Raw genomic sequence first — 19068 nt, 5'->3', positions numbered from 1 at the left:
TTGTATATAATTTTGAGAGTGAACAATATACTTAGTAAGTTTAATGCTTTGAGTTACAATAGTAAATATGAGAATTGAGGAGGTTATCTGTATAAAAAACTGAATTCTCAACTACATTACAAGCATTTTAGTCACGATGCATACAAGTGGCTAATAGGTCTGTCAAGATCACAGTACAGGACTGTCGTCATTACCGGGCGATTGTAACACAAACTGTTAATGTTCTTTACTTTTGTTGTTGCAGTAAAAGTAGTACTATTTGGGTGCAACTGACACTTTGCAAAGTGCTCATACACTTTTTTGATTTCACCGAATGCTGTTTTTCAGGTACTACTGCTGCCGAGTGGGTGCTGTTCGACATGCAACTGATTGGAAACAGATTTGCGCAGAAAAACGGAGTTACACTAATTCTGCTACACGGAAAGAGCAACTCGCACGAATATTCGAACTTAGGCTCGTGAATTGACAATTAATGCTACACGGTGTCACTGTCCACTGCGCAAAGTGGTACTGAAATTTATAGATTCTAAGACTACGTATTTCTTCTCGGATGTTAGGTTTTATACCTAATATCCTAGCAACTGTCACCTTTTTTGCAATCTCCTTTGCTCGGATTCGCACAGTTGAAAATGTGAAGAGGTTACAATTACAGAAGCAGGACAACGCAAAGAAATGTGTCGGTTGGTCAGTAAGGATCGAGGGACTCATGGCGATGTATCGGACTGGGGTTGCCACAAGTTTCCCTGAGTGAAATTCCCTGATTTCCAGACAAGTTTTAGCATTTTCCCTGACAAATTTTGAGATTTCAAGGGTGAAAATTAAGACGTAAGTTGACAATCTGTCTTTGTAGCTACGGTACAAGAAACAATAGTGTAAACTAGGAAATATCTTTAAAAAAACCTTGCAAGCAGATGGCATTTCCTGATGTGAGCAAAAATCTTTAGTACTAACCTCAACATCTTTTGTAATGAACTGTTTTTAGATGGAGAAAGCAAGCCACACGGTATGTATGTTTCATTAAAACCACTGATATTAATTTATTTCAAATAAATGAAACATTTTTGGTGACAAAAATACGCATTTCCTTGGAGTTAAAAGAGATTTAAAATACTTTCACCAGTTTCATAAATAACCTCAGAAAAAAGTAGGCCTCTTGAAAGAAGTGTGTAAGATGGGGATGAACTGTGTAAACCAGCTCTGTCGGTGGCTGCCAATAAAAGGTTGGTTCTACTATGTTTGATATCGTGTTACATCTATTATTTTATTTATTTATTTATTTATTGTTCTGTGGGACCAAATTAAGGAGAAGTCTCCATGGTCATGGAACGAGTCAATACATAAAATTATAACACGATATTAGAAACAGATAAAATGAGATATAAAAAAAAAACATATTCAGGTGACAAGTCGTAAGTTTAAATGAAGAAAATCAACAATGTAACACTGGAATTTGCTTAATTTTTTAGCTCTTCCAGGAGCTCCTCGACAGAATAGAAGGAGTGAGCCATGAGGAAACTCTTCAGTTTAGACTTAAAAGAGTCTGGGCTACTGCTAAGATTTTTGAGTTCTTGTGGTAGCTTATTGAAAATGGATGCAGCAGAATACTGCACTCCTTTCTGCACAAGAGTCAAGGAAAAGTGCATTCTACATGCAGATTTGATTTCTGCCTAGTATTAACTGAGTGAAAGCTGCTAACTCTTGGGAATAGGCTAATATTGCTAACAACAAACGACATTAAAGAAAATATATACTGTGAGGGCAATATCAGAATTCCCAGATTTCTGAATAGGGGTCGACAAGAGGTTCTCGAACTTACACCACACATAGCTCGAACAGCCCGTTTTTGAGCCAAAAATACCCTTTTTGAATCAGAAGAATTACCCCAAAAAATAATACCATACGACATAAGCATATGAAAATATGCTAAGTAGACTACTTTTCGTGCTGAACTGTCACTTATTTCAGATACTGTTCTAATGGTAAATAAAGCAGCATTTAGCTTCTGAACAAGATCCTGGACATGGGCTTTCCACAACAGCTTACTATCTATCCGAGCGCCTAGGAATTTGAACTGTTCCGTCTCGCTTATAATATGCCCATTCTGTCTGATCAAAATATCGGTTCTTGTTGAATTGTGAGTTAGAAACTGTAAAAACTGAGTCTTACTGTGATTCAGCATCAAATTATTTTCCACAAGCCACGAACTTATTTCATGAACTACATTACTTGTTACTGTTTCAATATTACACACAAGATCCTTCACTATCAAGCTGGTGTCATCAGCAAACAGAAATATTTTTGAATCACCTGTAATACTAGAAGGCATATCATTTATATAAATAAGAAACAGCAGTGGCCCCAGCACCGACCCTTGGGGAACGCCCCACTTAACAGTGCCCCATTGGGACTGAACATCACTACCACTCTCAATATTGCGGAGAATTACCCTCTGCTTTCTGTTCTTAAAGTAAGAGGCGAACCAATTGCAAGCTACTCCCCTTACTCCATAATGGTCCAACTTCTGCAGTAATATTTTGTGGTCAACACAGTCAAAAGCCTTCATTAAATCAAAGAGAACACCTATCATTCGCAACCTTTTATTTAATCCGTCCAAAACCTCACAGAGAAAAGAGAATATAGCATTTTCTGTTGTTAAACCATTTCTAAAACCAAACTGAACATTTGACAGCAAATTATGTGAATTTAAATGCTCCAGTAACCTTGTATATACAACCTTCTCGATAACTTTAGCAAACACCGATGGCATAGAAATAGATCTAAAATTGTCAACATTATCAATGTCTCCCTTTTTATAAAGTGGCTTCACTACCGAGTACTTTAATCGGTCAGGAAACCGACCACTCCTAAAGGAAAAGTTACAGATATGGCTGAGAACTGGGCTAACATACATAGAACAATACTTCAGTATTCTGCTAGATACCCCATCATATCCATGAGAGTTCTTGGTCTTTAGTGATTTAATTATTAACTCAATCTCCCTCTTGTCAGTATCATGGAGGAGCATTTCAGGTAACAGTCTCGGAACACTTTTTTCTAAGAGCGCTATATGATTCCCTGTTGGGACTAGGTTTCTATTTAGTTCACCTGCTATATTCAGAAAGTGATTATTAAATACTGTACATATATGCGACTTATCAGTAACACGGACATTCCCACTACGCACTGATTCTATATCCTCGACCTGTCTCTGCAGACCAGCAACTTCCTTTACGACTGACCATATGGTTTTAATTTTATCCTGAGACTTAGCTATTCTATCTGCATACCACATACTTTTTGCCTTCCTAATAACATTTTTAAGCACCTTACAATACTGTTTGTAATGGGCTGCTGCATTTAGATTTTGACTGTTTCTAACGTTTTGATGTAATTGCCACTTTGTTCTACAAGATATTCTTATCCCTCTAGTCAGCCACCCAGGCTGCCTGTTTGTGCTAGTACCCTGTTTTAAACGTTCTAACAGAAAGCAACTTTCAAAGAGCATGAGAAAAGTCTTGAGAAGAGCATTATATTTATCGTCTACTGTATCAGCACTATAAACATCTTGCCACTCTTGTTCCTTTATAAGGTTTACAAAGGTCTCTACAGCAACTGGATCAGCTTTCCTGAACAGCTGATGACTATATTTAACACATGTTGCAGCATAAAAATCTTTTAAAGTTAAAATTTGCGCATCATGATCTGAAAGGCCATTCACCTTTTTGCTAACAGAATGCCCTTCTAGTAATGAGGAATGAACAAAAATGTTGTCTATGGTTGTTCTACTGTTCCCTTGCACTCTCGTTGGAAAGAATACGGTTTGCATAAGATTATATGAATTAAAGAGGTCTACCAACATCCTCTTCCTTGCACAATCACTTATACAATTAATATTGAAGTCACCACATATAACTAACTTTTTGTATTTCCTATAAAGTGAACCAAGAACCTCTTCTAGCTTTAGCAAAAATGTTGTGAAATCGGAGTCTGGGGATCTATAAATAACAACAGTTACAAGTTTAGCTCCATTAAATTTAACCACACCTGCACAACATTCAAGCACATTTTCAGTGCAGTACTTTGACACATCAATTGACTCAAATGGGATGCCGTTTTTCACATACATGGCTACTCCCCCACACTGCAAAGAGCTCCTCGAAAAGCAGCCAGCCAACCTGTATCCTGGTAAAGGAAGCCTCTGAATTATCTCCTTATTTAAGAAGTGTTCAGATATACCAATAATTTCAGAGTCAACATCTATAAGCAGTTCACTAACTTTATCTCTAATACCTTGTATATTTTGATGAAATATACTAATTCCCTTATTACTCGGATACCTAAGCTTTGTCAAAAGTGATTCCCTTGTTAGAGAAACTTCCCTTAAGCAGGAATACCTATCAGCTGACTTCAATCTAAAAAAGGTGCAGCTCTAACACCCACTACTGCAGGAATTATCCCACGAGTGATCCCACCAACCCCACCTATGCTGTCACGTATAAGCTTTGCCAACCTCCCCTTCCCATACCTGTTGAGGTGCAGGCCATGTCTAGTGAGTATTATGTGACTTTTCTTTTGACAAATACATGAGTACATAGTGCACAAGCTGCCAGCAACCAACACAATTTTTCTGATATATAAACTACTTTTGAAGTGCCAAAATGTACTAGAACAAATAAAATGTCTATAAAATGCCGCACTGTGCAACGTACTTGTGGTGAGACAGTCACAATTCCTGAAATCCATTGCCCACGGCCTCTGGTCTGCTGAGGAGCACCGCAGACCTGGGTCCGAGGATAAACCGTGAAAATCTGCTGCATCGCACCACACACAAGCAGATCCGGCCTGCAGGCAGATCAGTGGGACTAGATCAGACAGGCAGGGCCTGCACATTAGTGGAAACTGAACGGCAGGCCAGACACATTACAGATACTCGCAGAAATGGCCTGCAGTTTTAGGTCGTCACGGAAATCCACTCGTGTGGCCAGCTATTCAGAGTCACAGACAGCGCGTCGACGAAATGAGGCCACGGTGCTCGATCCGTACGAATACTCCGAGAATCGATAATAATGAGGATAGGTAGCGAGTCACCGTAAAGACGATCGCTGAACCAGAACGGGCACGTAGAAAAGACAATCACACTCTCACAACTAAATTTTCAGCCACAGCCAAACAAGAGCACACACGCATTCACACAATCACTAAGACGCAACTCACGTACGCAGGGCTGCCAGCTCTGGCCACTGCGTCTACAGTCTCTCAGAATCAGATCCGAACAAACCACTCCCCACACCTCCACGCCTCTCGTCGGCAGCTGCTAGGCAGCACCGACTGCGAACTGATGGGAACGGTAGGAAGGGGAGAAGAGAAGCAGCAGCAATGAGGGAGTAGGGAAGAGGCGCACGTGCTCAGCGACGGTGCACGACACATCAGTAAACAAACCATTTCACATACCGGGACAAAAATGAGTATTTCTAGTGTTTTTTCAAATTTCCCCAATTTCCCTGACGTGTTTAAAATTCCCCGATATTCCCCAATTTCCAGAGCCTGTGGCGACCTTGCAGACATTCTGTCACAGCTGAGAATTAATTTAAAGAGAGGTAAATGTCTACGGGTTGGGCAGATACAAAATTATAAGAGCATACGAGGACTCTCCCCACACCCATTTGTGGAGGCAGAAACTTCACTCCTATCCGATCCCCACCGACCACATAATGGGCTCACCAAGTTACAGAGGAAGAAGATGACCTAGCCAGGACATTCAAAATAGCAAAAGTCATAAATCTATAAACGTAATGAACATCAGATGGGCTGCCGACAAGAAAATAAGGTGAGAGTAACAGTGATGTCAAGAGGTGGGTGGGCGCGGGCGAGTGTCGCTCGAGGCTCGGCGTGTGGCGGGAGTCTCCCCTCCCTCAGCCGCCCCTCTCCGGAGAGTCGAAGTCTTAAAGAGGGGAACAGCACCCACTATCTTGGGGGAAGCGTGAAACCCTATTAAGCAGATACTCTGTCAACAGCTAGTACGGAGGGTAAGAAATAATGAAGGTCTTGCCCCTAAAACACAAAATAGGGTATGGCAGAAAAAAGGGCAAACCACACCTGAAAGTGATTAAAACAGAGTAGGAGAGGTATGACCGTGGCAGCTGATAGAGATGGTGGTGTTGACAATCCCACAGAACCAGCCAAACCATCCCGCACCATCCCAAAAGCACTTCAAAACCACCGTATGCTGTCCACCAACATTAGAGGTGAACAATCCGGAAGACTGTGCTACGTAGGATAGGAGATTCATTACAGCGGTACAGCAGCAGTCTCCTCGATAGTGTAGAGTTTGTTAAAAGGGACAGTAGCTCACCAGATGTTCTGTTTCTGAGTGAACAGAGGTCTGCAGATCTCCACACACTACTGTCTACGTGAATGTCGGGTGGGTAATCGCTTCTCCAGCAAAACAGGCAGCCGGTTCATTCCCTGGACTCGGGACCCGGAGACAGACAACTGAGCAGGCACTGCAACCGAGGTCACGGAAAAGATCGTAAACAGTAGGTGACGAAAGTAACATCGGTCAATAGCACGGAGACTGCTCACTGGGTCACTACAAATTAAGATCTCATCAACAGAAGTCTGTTTTATAAAACTTAAAGCTCTGTTAATGACTATCAGCTCTGCAGTAAAAACACTAGATGTTCCTGGTAGCAATTTTCTTTTTTAAAAAAAAGGGTTAGCACGAGGCGTAAAGCATATCCTGCCTTACTCGGGGTTTCAGAGCTACTACCATCCTGATACTCCTGATGAACTGACAAAAACAGACATTGAAAGATAACAGGGATGATGCAGGTTGGTCTCAATTCGTGGTCTGGGTGCTAACGGAGGGGGCAGAACACGGTGTGCACATTCTGAGCAAGTTACGTGGGGGACCTCCAGGTGCATTCCGACTGTTAATCACCCCCGAGGGTGGGTGGATCGGTGCCTCTTATCCGAGAAGAATCCGATAAGTTGGACAATTAGGAAAACATTCGAGTGCGATTGCGTAAGTGAGCTGGAGTTGGTACTGTGAGAAACGGAGAGGTAAGTTCTCTGCTTCAGCAAAGACTTTAAGCAGAACTGACCTGCTTATTGTAGTTCTTTCCTCAGTAGCATCATCACTCTTTTATCAGTGAAGTTGAAAGTCCAAATGAGTGAGGGATGGTGTTTACTCAAAAATGTACATATAATCTAGATTGCATTAACACACATACATGCATTCTTCACTAAGTTCAACTGTTAAGAACAGTGACCCGTTTATCAATTACAAAAACTTACTAGCCCACAAAACCAGATCGACATCTACAATAACAGTGGTGAAGTTAATTGTTTAACTGTGGTACAAAATACAGTCAGTATTTACACAAAAAAGTCACAGTTCCTTTTTAACACTACCCTGTAGTAATTTATTACAGAAATGATTACACTTCGGTAGTTCAATCCAGTCCATAACGAGCTTCAGTATTCAACAATCGGTAGTTTTGATGACCGTAACATTTCCTACCATTTTTCAATCACAACACAGTTTAGTAAAGATGTTCATTAATTTAGGCTACAGAAATCACTCAAAAATTATTAAGCATCCAAGTCTCGAGCTTTGCTGTTGTCAGTGGACATATTTTTACTCGCCGAACACACGTAGTAGTGGCACAAATTGACACTGGGGGTGCTCCCGACATAGGTCTTACTCGTGAGCTTTCAAACGACCGACTGCCAATTCTGGGTGAAGTCTGACTCTTTGTAGACTGGCACAAGAACAAACTGCTATTTTGGAGGCTACATTGTGGTTTAAGAATGGCTAGGTTGGATTTTTCTGATTTTCTTATATTACAAGAACTAATATGATTTTGGCTCACAGAAAATGTTGCTGGTCAGAAATTCAGAAAAATACTTGGGTGCTATTACTTTCACACAATGTAGATCCCTTATTTACATGCATCAGTGCCCTACTGCAAATTAGGGTAAATTATATGAAATTATTAATTATTAAATCAATTAATCAATACTGCATATCATTTTATACACAAAAATAAGTAGTCAAAAGTCATAATCTAACAGTAGCTATGATGAAATTTGTAATGGAAGACGGGGCTGCTGATGTATTTGAATGTCAACTGTCTTGTCACTGGTAATTTAAAGTACTTTCCATAAAAGTCAGAATGCTCAGCATTCTGTTGGTATGGGTCATTAAATTAAATTGTGCCGATTAGCTCACCAAGTTTCACACGTATCGAACTATGGTGTTAACCCCAATCGATTGTAATACTTAATCAACACCTTCCACAGCCAAACTGATGCCACCAATGCAATCAGCGTAGTGAGAAGAATAAACTAAACGACAAAGCTAAATGGAGAAAGCCCAGTTACACCTCTGCAAAAGCAATACATGTGCCATATATGACTTACAAAACAGTACTGGAAACATGGTAGAAAATTATAGGAAAGAAAAAAAATTTGCAATCAGCAGATATTCAAAACTTAGCAGATGGGAGAGGAGAACCATGCTATATCACAGAGTGTCAAAGGAAGTGGTCTCAATGAAGTGGTCTGATGATGATGATGATGATGATGATGATGATGATTGGTGTGTGGGGCACTCAACTGCGTGGTCATCAGCACCCGCACGAAGTCCCAATTTTTACACAACCCAATCTAGCCACAATCACAAATGATGATGATGATGATGATGATGATGATGAAGAAATGATGAGGACAACACAAACACCCAACCCCGGGCAGAGAAAATCCCCAACCGGTCCGGGCATCGAACCCGGGACACTGGAGCCCAGAGGCAGCCACTATACGACGAGCTGTGGACTGGTGCCAGTGACTCGACTTATTCCACGATGACAGACTGGGTGCAGTCATTTCAAATTTGAAGGTACCCCTGAAGCATAAACCTGGTGACCACCATCCAGTTAGGTCGAAACTGTGGCCCGGTACGTACGGAGTTAGGCCGAATAGGATGATTTGCTCCCCGAGAGGTGTGGGCGAGGAAGTGGAGAGGTTTAAGCTTACGCGTGCGGGTGACTCTTTAGTTAACAAATATGGGACAGCTGTGTCAGCCTTTTATCAAAGAGGAATCCCAAAAATTGAGACTGTGCAACAACATCCCGGCACTAAGTACACAAGTCGAGCTCTGGGTCCAGACGGACTGCGGTAGGACGACACAAATGCGTGTCTCACATTTTTGTCGAAGAGAATTGGAGGTCGCGGGAAAGGGTCCAAGTGGAGGCTCCGTGGATACACCTTGAAATTGTTGTTTGGTGAAGGCTACAGACTGGGAGCTGTTACAAATGCTAAAGTTGAAACAATGTGAGTGTGACGAGAGGTATGACAGGTTGTGAAATGCATGGAGCCCTGCCATTTTTTTGGACCCGTGCACTCTGAGTGGTGTACTGACTGTAACACGAAAAAATCAGTGGAGTAAAAGCCGACAAAAATCAGTAGGGCGTCTTGAAAGCCCCTGTCATTTAGGTTAAGTAAAATGTGATCATGCTGGGCAGTGATGTATGCCTCATGGAGATAAAAAAGGCTTCAATGAGATTTCACCATTTAGAAACACCCCATCAGATTGCTGTTTCCAACCTAACCACATGGTTAATTGAGGATTGTTCCTCCTGGAAACTGGGGGACAAAAGGCCCAGTGATTCGAGAAACCAGAACAACCGTCGGGCCACCATCTTTTCGAGCAGTTTTCAGAGCACACTGATGAGGCTAATCGGTCAGTAGCTGTCAATGGATGTCTGAATTTTGCCTGGTTTAAGGATAGGGATACTATCTTGACCCTGAAAAGCAAAAATACTTTCTGGCCAGGTTTGAGTAACATTCACATGTTGGATGATGAACTGAACCAGGGCCTGAGGCCACACTGTTTGATGCGTCAAGAGCCTGAGAGAGTTCCTGATCAGAGAAAAGTTCATTATATAATCAATCATGACCAGGGGGGGGGGGGGGGGATAGGGAGGTGTCATCAACATGTCTTATGTATTTTTTTTAAAAGAAAGAAAGAGAGAGATGGGGGGAGAGAGAGAGAGAGAGAGAGAGAGAGAGAGAGAGAGAGAGAGAGAGAGAGCTATATTGCTATGTTGTGGGATTCATATGAATGGTTCAAATCTTATCTTTCTAACAGGCACCAAATGGTAAAGATACAGGGAAAGTTTACTCATCAGAATACCAAAGAGTCGGATACAGGGTGCCACAAGACTCCCTGCTGGCACCACTGCTGTTCTTAATATTTATAAATGGCATGCCAAGCCATGTATCAGCAGCAGGTACAATATTGTTTGCTGATGACACCAATCTGTCTGTTAAAGCTATGAATGATGCTGGCCTTCAGAAGACAGTCACAGTAGCGCAGAAAGATGAAATGTATTGTTTATGGATAACATTTTAATTGTGAATGACAAAGAAAGAGTTTTGGTAGACTTCAGACATAAAACAAACTAGGAGCCACATAACAACAGAACTTGGGCAGTGTAAGATAAAGAAAACCCGTGTCACTAAATTTTTAGGAGTACGGATAGATGAAAATGTAATGTGGGGAAAACATACAGAAATGTTTCTTGCATTAAACATGTAAGTACACCACTGGCCCTATCGTAGACTTTTACGCCAGAGCACAATAGGAACTGGTGGTGGGCAGAAAGATATTTAATCGGCAGAGAGAGTCACTGATCTTTGGAATGTTTTGAAACTCCGTCAGGGAAAAATGTGCGCAAGAAAAAAATGAATGGGTACATTCTCGCAAGGGGTAGAAAAGAAAGGTAAAAATATGGCGTATACCCTGGTTCACAAACAGAACAGGGTACAAGACTAACGAAGAAGTAAAAGAAGACAGTTTATTACTAGCACCTGTGCACCAAATGACACTATCCAATTTAGCTAACACACTCAATCTAACAAATATACCAAAATCAAATAGGTATTAGCTCCTTTACAGGATTCTAAAAGTGGAACTCATTTTGAATACAAAAGCAGAATGACCTAAGTTGTGCCGACAGTGTGCTCACATCCAAAGTTCCCACGTCAGTTTTACAATGTTACAGCCAGCAGGTTACTTACCCGACATGGTATTCCTTGTCAGCCCACAACCTCAAATCTCGCGACAGCTTTCTCCAACGACGGCACACTTTCCGTACCACGTCCACTAGCTCAGTGAAAGACAAGTGAGAGAAGATCTTTATCAGTATCTCCTCAGGCAAGTCGTCAATGCTCGTACGCCACACTGCAGCGCCTTCTCCTGCGTGGCACAGTCCACTGTGCTCAGACACTGAAGCCATTTCACTGTCGAGCCTGCAGTCGGACCACGGTGAGGTGGAAGGCGCCAGGGGAGGTGACGAGCTGTCGAGTGGACGTCTGTCGGATATGCTTGCAGACACTGCAAAAAAACATAAACAGCATTACAAACCCGCACTCACACGGATTTCAGCTACTTCCCACTGTGTTAATGGAACAAATAACAGCAACGACATGCCAACATTATTTGACAACTGTCGCTGAAATCATTTCTTATGGCTGAAACTATTTCAGGACAAGTTAATAGTGTGATATTGAGCCAACAGACCGCTCACATCATTGATGTGATAGAGATATGTGCCTTAAGGAATAACTGACAGCTGACATAATAAAAAACAGAAACACTGCAATATAAATTCCGATGATGTCACAGGATCTCCATTGGCACTGAGAGTCAGGAATGCTGTTCTTGTTAATGCCATCTGATGTAGGTGTACCGTAGGTCTGTAGAAAAGCGTAGCGTTCCAAAAGATTGGAAAAGGGCACAGGTCATCCCCGTTTTCAAGAAGGGACGTCGAACAGATGTGCAGAACTATAGACCTATATCTCTAACATCCATCAGTTGTAGAATTTTGGAACATGTATTATGTTCGAGTATAATGACTTTTCTGGAGACTAGAAATCTACTCTGTAGGAATCAGCACGCGTTTCAAAAAAGACGATTGTGTGAAACCCAGCTCGCGCTTTTCTCCACGAGACTCAGAGGGCCATAGACACGGGTTCACAGGTAGATGCCGTGTTTCTTGACTTCCGCAAGGCGTTCGATACAGTTCCCCACAGTCAAAGTAAGGGCATATGGACTATCAGACCAATTGTCTGATTGGATTGAAGAGTTCCTAGATAGCAGAGCGCAGCATGTCATTCTCAATGGAGAGAAGTCTTCCGAAGTAAAAGTGATTTCAGGTGTGCCGCAATGGAGTGTCGTAGCACCGTTGCTATTCACAATATATATAAATGACCTTGTGGATAACATCGGAAGTTCACCGAGGCTTTTTGCGGATGATGCTGTGGTACATCGAGAGGTTGTAAGAATGGAAAATTGTACTGAAATGCAGGAGGATCTGCAATGAATTGACACATGGTGCAGGGAATGGCAACTGAATCTCAATGTAGACAAGTGTAATGTGCTGCGAATACATAGGAAGAAATATCCTTTATCATTTAGATACAATATAGCAGGTCGGCAAATGGAAGCAGTTAATTCCATAAATTTTCTGGGAATAGGCATTAGCAATGATCTAAAATGGAATGATCATATAAAATTGATCGTTGGTAAAGCAGATGCCAGACTGACATTCACATGAAGAATTCTAAGGAAATGCAGTCCGAAAACAAAGGAAGTAGGTTACAGTAAACTTGTTTGTCCACTGCTTGAATATTGCTCAACATTGTGGGATCCGAACCAGATAGGGTTGATAGAAGAGAGAGAGAAGATCCAACAGAAAGCAGCACACCTCGTTACAGGATCATTTAGTGATTGCGGAAACGTTACGGAGATGATGGATAAACTCCAGTGGAAGACTCTGCAAGAGAGACGCTCAGTAGCTCGGTACGGGTTTTTGTTGAAGTTTCGAGAACATACCTTCATCGAGGAGTCAAGCAGTACATTGCTCCCCCCAACGTATATCTCGCGAAGAGACCGTGAGGAGAAAATGAGAGAGATTAGAGCCCACACAGAGGCATACCGACAATCTTTCTTTCCGCGAATACGGGACTGGAATAGAAGGGAGAACCGATAGAGGTGCTCAAGGTACCCTCCGCCACACACCGTCAGGTGGCTTGCGGAGTATGGGTGTAGATGTAGATGTACTGAAAATCTGAAAATATAGCCACTGTAAGAAAATAGTGTCTTCACCAGCGACATAAATTTAACTCTGGAATGCACAATACAGTAGCCTATACAAAAAGAAAGCCATCACATTCATTGGCTTTGCCAACGCACAATCAGACTATCATCTTCCAATCTAACTTAGGGCTCAGGTTACACTACTGGTCAGTCTGTCACTACAAATTTCATACCTAGACCTAGAAAAAGCCTTTGATTGTGTGAATGTTGACATCCTATTAGACAAGCTACGGAACATGGGCATTAGAGGCGCTGCTTATGACCTAATAAAGTGTTATGTGAGCATTAGAAAACAGTTTGTTCTGCTTAAAACGGAAAGTGGTGTCTACAAGTCAGAGATCGCTTGCATAAAATATGGCGTGCCCCAGGGCTCGGTGTTGGGCCCCCTTCTGTTCTTTATCTATGTAAATGATATTAAATACTGCACTATAAATTCAAAAATTGTTTTGTATGCCAATGACACGTCCATTGTGTGTAAAAAGGAGTTGTGTAGTGAACTAGAGGCCAAGTGTAATAATGTGACAAAAGAAATTGTTCAGTTTTTTAATGAAAGCCACTTAAATGTAAGCACCAGTAAAACATGTTTGATGGAGTTTAACAAAAGTAGTTTGAATAATGAAATTAAATTATACATTGTCAACGAATTGGTAAAGAAAGAGTCTAGTGCAAAATTCCTTGGCGTAACAATCCAAAGCAACCTGAAATGGGACACACATATTGACTCCCTAACAACTAAGTTGTCAAAAAATATATTTGCAATCAGTACTATTAACAAGTTCTGTAGAGACACTGTAGTCCTATGGACTGCATACCGTGCTCTTTTCTCCTCTCACTTGAACTACAGTATTGAAATTTGGGGGGCAACAACCAAACTCATTCTTCAAAAAAGGGGTGTGAGAATAATCTGTGGAGCAAAATATAGGAAATCTTGTCACAACTTGTTTCCAAAAACTGAGGTGTTAAGTGTTGTAAACACATACATTCTAAAAGCCATATTGCTTCTGAAAAGACTGCACCCGAACACTTATTCAGATTTCGACCAGTACAATACTAGAAATAAAGTTTTTACATTGGCACCCACAGAACAGCACTTTACGAAAAGGGGCCTCAGTACGCAGGTATAAAATTGGCTAATGCACTGCCTAGTGCAGTCGTGGCTCTTCCTACAGTTAAATTGAAGCACCAGCTTAAGAAACTTTTAGTAAAACACCCTTTCTACACATTAGAAGAGTACCATACTTACTTACTCGAAGAACAACAAATGCTTCGCGAAATTATGTGAATAGAAATCAATAAACATCTTATTGTAATTTTGTTGTAAATTAATGACGTATTCAGAAGAATGTGTCTTGTGTATTGTACAAATAACTTTAATCATTACTGTTTCTTTGTACGTGTGCAGTGTACCATTCGATGTTGAAAAAAGCTATTATTATTTCTTTCCTTTCTCAGATGTTATATCTGGTTAAAAATGGAAAGTGACACGGACCTCGATCAAGCGTGACTTCCTTTTAACTGTACGGTATATGTTACATTGCATTTAGGAACGTTCGGGTAATTGAACATCAATAATTACAGATTTCTGTAGTTCTATATATAAGTTTGGATGCAGCTGTATTGCGTTGATGTACTGGTGGATATTGTGTGGTATGACTCCTGTAGTTGATGTATAATTGGTATAATGTCAACTTTATCCTGATGCCACATGTCCTTGACTTCCTCAGCCAGTTGGATCTAATTTTCAATTTTTTCTCCTGTTTTCTTCTGTATATTTGTTGTATTGGGTATGGATATTTCGATTAGTTGTGTTAATTTCTTCTTTTTATTGGTGAGTATGATGTCAGGTTTGTTATGTGGTGTTGTTTTATCTGTTATAATGGTTCTGTTCCAGTATAATTTGTATTCATCATTCACCAGTACATTTTGTGGTGCATACTTGTATGTGGGAACGTGTTGTTTTATTAGTTTATGTTGTATGGCAAGTTGTTGATGTATTATTTTTGCTACATTGTCATGTCTTCTGGTGTATTCTATATTTGCTAGTATTGTACATCCACTTGTGATGTGATCTACTGTTTCTATTTGTTGTTTGCAAAGTCTGCATTTATCTGTTGTGGTATTGGGATCTTTAATACATGCTTGCTGTAATATCTGGTGTTTATTGTTTGACCCTGTATTGCAATCATGAATCCTTCCATCTCACTGTATATATTGCCTTTTCTTAGTCAAGTGTCGGATGCGTCTTGATCAATGTGTGGCTGTGTTAGATGATACAGGTGCTTGCCATATAGTGTTTTCTTTTTCCAATTTACTTTCTTTGTATCTGTTGATGTTATGTGATCTAAAGGATTGTAGAAGTGGTTATGAAATTGCAAAGGTGTAGCTGATGTATTTATATGAGTGATTGCTTTGTGTATGTTTCTAGTTTCTGCTCGTTCTATAAAGAATTTTCTTAAATTGTCTACCTGTCCATAATGTAGGTTTATTATGTCGATAAATCCCCTTCCTCCTTTCGTTCTGCTTAATGTGAATCTTTCTGTTGCTGAATGTATGTGATGTATTCTATATTTGTGGCATTGTGATCGTGTAAGTGTATTGAGCGCTTCTAGGTCTGTGTTACTCCATTTCACTACTGCAAATGAGTAGGTAGATATTGGTATAGCATAAGTATTTATAGCTTTTGTCTTGTTTCTTGCTGTCAATTCTGTTTTCAGTATTTTTGTTAGTCTTTGTCTATATTTTTCTTTTAGTTCTTCTTTAATATTTGTATTATCTATTCCTATTTTTTGCCTGTATCTTAGATATTTATAGGCATCTGTTTTTTCCATCGCTTCTATGCAGTCACTGTGGTTATCCAATAAGTAATCTTCTTGTTTAGTGTGTTTTCCCTTGACTATGCTATTTTTCTTACATTTATCTGTTCCGAAAGCCATATTTATATCATTGCTGAATACTTCTGTTATCTTTAGTAATTGGTTGAGTTGTTGATTTGTTGCTGCCAGTAGTTTTAGATCATCCATGTATAGCAAATGTATGATTTTGTGTTGGTATGTTCTAGTAATATTATATCCATAATTTGTATTATTTAGCATGTTGGGTAGTGGGTTCAGAGCAAGGCAGAACCAGAAAGGACTTAATGCGTTTGCTTGATATATTCCACGCTTAATCTGCCTTGGCTGTGATGTGATATTATTATTATTATTATTATTATTATTATATTACTTAACAGAAACAGAATTTTCTGGCGAGACATTCGACAGGTTCGCTAACTCGGACGAACAATCGGCTTCCAACATAACCCAGACCTCCGCTACATTACAGCACAGTTCGTCACGGCAACCCCGTCCATGAGATCATTGCTGCCAACGGATTGTCACCTCCACTGTTCCTACAACACTTACGAGTCAAACGATTACGACCACTGACCACCGCGACATCCGTTGCTGCCTGGTGGCGTTGTGGGCATACGATGTGGTAACAAAAGTATACAAGTGGGGCAGACACGTAGAGAAGATACGGGTTGCAAATGGGGAAAGCCATTCAGATAAGTGACTCTGATAAAGGGTAGATTACTACTACGCAGTGCCTGTGAAAGAGTATCTCGAAAATGGATAAGCTGATCAAATGTTTACACGCCACTGTCTCGAGCATCTACAGAAAGAGGTAGAAGGACAGTGAAACTAGCACTAGGCACTAAACGGTTGGACATCCACTACTCATCAGAGAACGTCGGCAGGATAGGTGGTGAGCTGTGGCGTCTCGGCCAAACGAGCACAATGTCGGTGCACACACGAGTGTTTCATCGTACATTATCGATCACGATGTTATGCAGCAGACCATCCGTACATGTTCGCACTTTAACCCGACAACATTGTCAATTACACTACTGGCCATTAAAATTGCTACACCAAGAAGAAATACATATGATAAACTGGTATTCATTGGACAAATATATTATACTAGAACTGAGATGTGATTACATTTTCACGCAATTTCGGTGCATAGATCCTGAGAAATCAATACCCAGAAGAACCACTTCTGGCCGTAATAACGACCTTGATACGCCTGGGCATTGAGTGAAACACAGCTTGAATAGCGTGTACAGGTACAGCTGCCCATGCAGCTTCAACACGATAACACACTTCATCAAGAGTAGTGACTGGCATATTGTGATGAGCCACTTGCTCGGCCACCATTGACCACACGTTTTCAATAGGTGAGAGATCTGGCGAATGTGCAGGCCAGGGCAGCAGTTGAACATTTTTTGTATCCAGAAAGGCCCGTACAGGACCTGCTACATGCGGTCGTGCATTATCCTGCTGAAATGTAGGGTTTCGCAGGGATTGAATGGAGGGTAGAGCCACGGGTCGTAACACATCTGAAATGTAACGCCCACTGTTCAAAGTGCCGTCAATCCGAACAAGAGGTGACCGAGACGTGTAACCAATGGCACCCCATACCATCACGCCGGGTGATACGCCAGTATGGCGATGACGAATACACGCTTCCAATGTGCGTTCACCGCAATGTCGCCAAACACGGATGCGACCATCATGATGCTGTAAACAGAACCTGGATCCATCCGAAAAAATGACGTTTTGCCATTCGTGCACCCAGGTTCGTCGTCGAGTACACCATCGCAGGCACTCCTGTCTGTGATGCAACGTCAAGGGTAACTGCAGCCACGGTCTCCGAGCTGATAGTCCATCCTGCTGCAAACGTCGTGGAACTGTTCGTGCATATGGTTGTTGTCTTCCAAACTTCCCCAAACTGTTGACTCAGGGATCGAGACGTGGCTGCACGATCCGTTACAGCCATGTGGATAAGATGCCTGTCATCTCGACTGCTAGTGATACGAGGCCGTTGGGATCTATCATGGCGTTCTGTATTACCCTCCTGAACCCACCGATTCCTTATTCTGCTAACAGTGATCGGATCTCGACCAATGCGAGCAGCAATGTCGTGATACGATAAACCACAATCGCGATAGGCTACAATCCGACCTTTATCAAAGTCGGAAACGTGATGGTACGCATTTCTCCTCCTTACTCGAGGCATCACAACAACGTTTCACCAGGCAACGCCGGTCAACTGCTGTTTGTGTATGAGAAATTGGTTGGAAACTTTCTTCATGCCAGCTCGTTGTAGGTGTCGCCACCGGCGCCAACCTTGTGTGAATGCTCTGCAAAGCTCATCATTTGCATATCACAGCATCTTCTTCCTGTCGGTTAAATTTCGCGTCTGTAGCACGTCATCTTCATGGTGTAGCTATTTTAATGGTCAGTAGTGCACATGTGCAGTGGCCGCGGGACCGTCGGGGTTCGACTGACGATCGATGAAACGTGTCAGCTCTTCGGGTGAATCACATTTTTGGTAAACAACGGTCATGTCCACAAATGCCGCCATCGAGGTGAACGGCGGCTCAGAATGTGCAGCGCACCACGGACGCGGGCTGGTAGGACCAGCGTTATGCTCTGGGAGACATTCTCCCGCATTTGCTCAGCACCTGTGGCAGTAATCAAAGGCACTCTGACAAATGCAAACCACCTGCATCCCGTCACGCTAGATGTCTTCCCCAATGGCGGTGTTATCTTTCTGCAGTATAGTTGTCCGCATCTCGGAGCCAGAACCGTGGAACAGGAATTTGAGGAGCATTATAGCTCACATTAATGTCTCGCTGACCAAATTCGCGTGATGGAAATCCTACGTGTTTTTGTCACTATTAGGCACCTCCACCGCGCACACAAATCTGCAGCCCATTATTTGTGCGAATCACGTGACCTGTGCATGAACATCTACAGCCACAAACCTACCAATAAGCTGTCGGACCCTGGCATGCAGAATCAGTGATGTACTGCATTCCACAGACAGACAAAGCAGGTGGTCATAATGTTTTGGCTCTACAG

General features: G+C 41.6%; 1 protein-coding gene across 4 annotated transcripts in view; it reads right to left on the bottom strand.

The window, feature by feature from the left end:
* The window catches only part of LOC124742183, a 103516-nt gene that overhangs the window by 59753 nt on the left and 24695 nt on the right, over positions 1-19068 (bottom strand). For 3 of the 4 annotated variants that reach the window (XM_047248764.1, XM_047248762.1, XM_047248763.1), the window contains exon 2: positions 11083-11398. In XM_047248764.1, the coding sequence (XP_047104720.1) occupies positions 11083-11300 (218 nt within the window). In that variant the 5' untranslated portion in view covers positions 11301-11398. Of the gene's footprint in view, positions 1-11082; positions 11399-19068 lie in introns of those variants that run through there. The other variant, XM_047248765.1, reaches the window with a different exon arrangement.

The sequence above is a fragment of the Schistocerca piceifrons genome, unplaced genomic scaffold (assembly GCF_021461385.2).
Source record: "Schistocerca piceifrons isolate TAMUIC-IGC-003096 unplaced genomic scaffold, iqSchPice1.1 HiC_scaffold_2171, whole genome shotgun sequence".
In the NCBI taxonomy this organism is placed as follows: domain Eukaryota; kingdom Metazoa; phylum Arthropoda; class Insecta; order Orthoptera; family Acrididae; genus Schistocerca; species Schistocerca piceifrons.
Note: the sequence above shows the minus strand (reverse complement) of the source record. Positions and strands in the feature narration are given on the sequence as shown.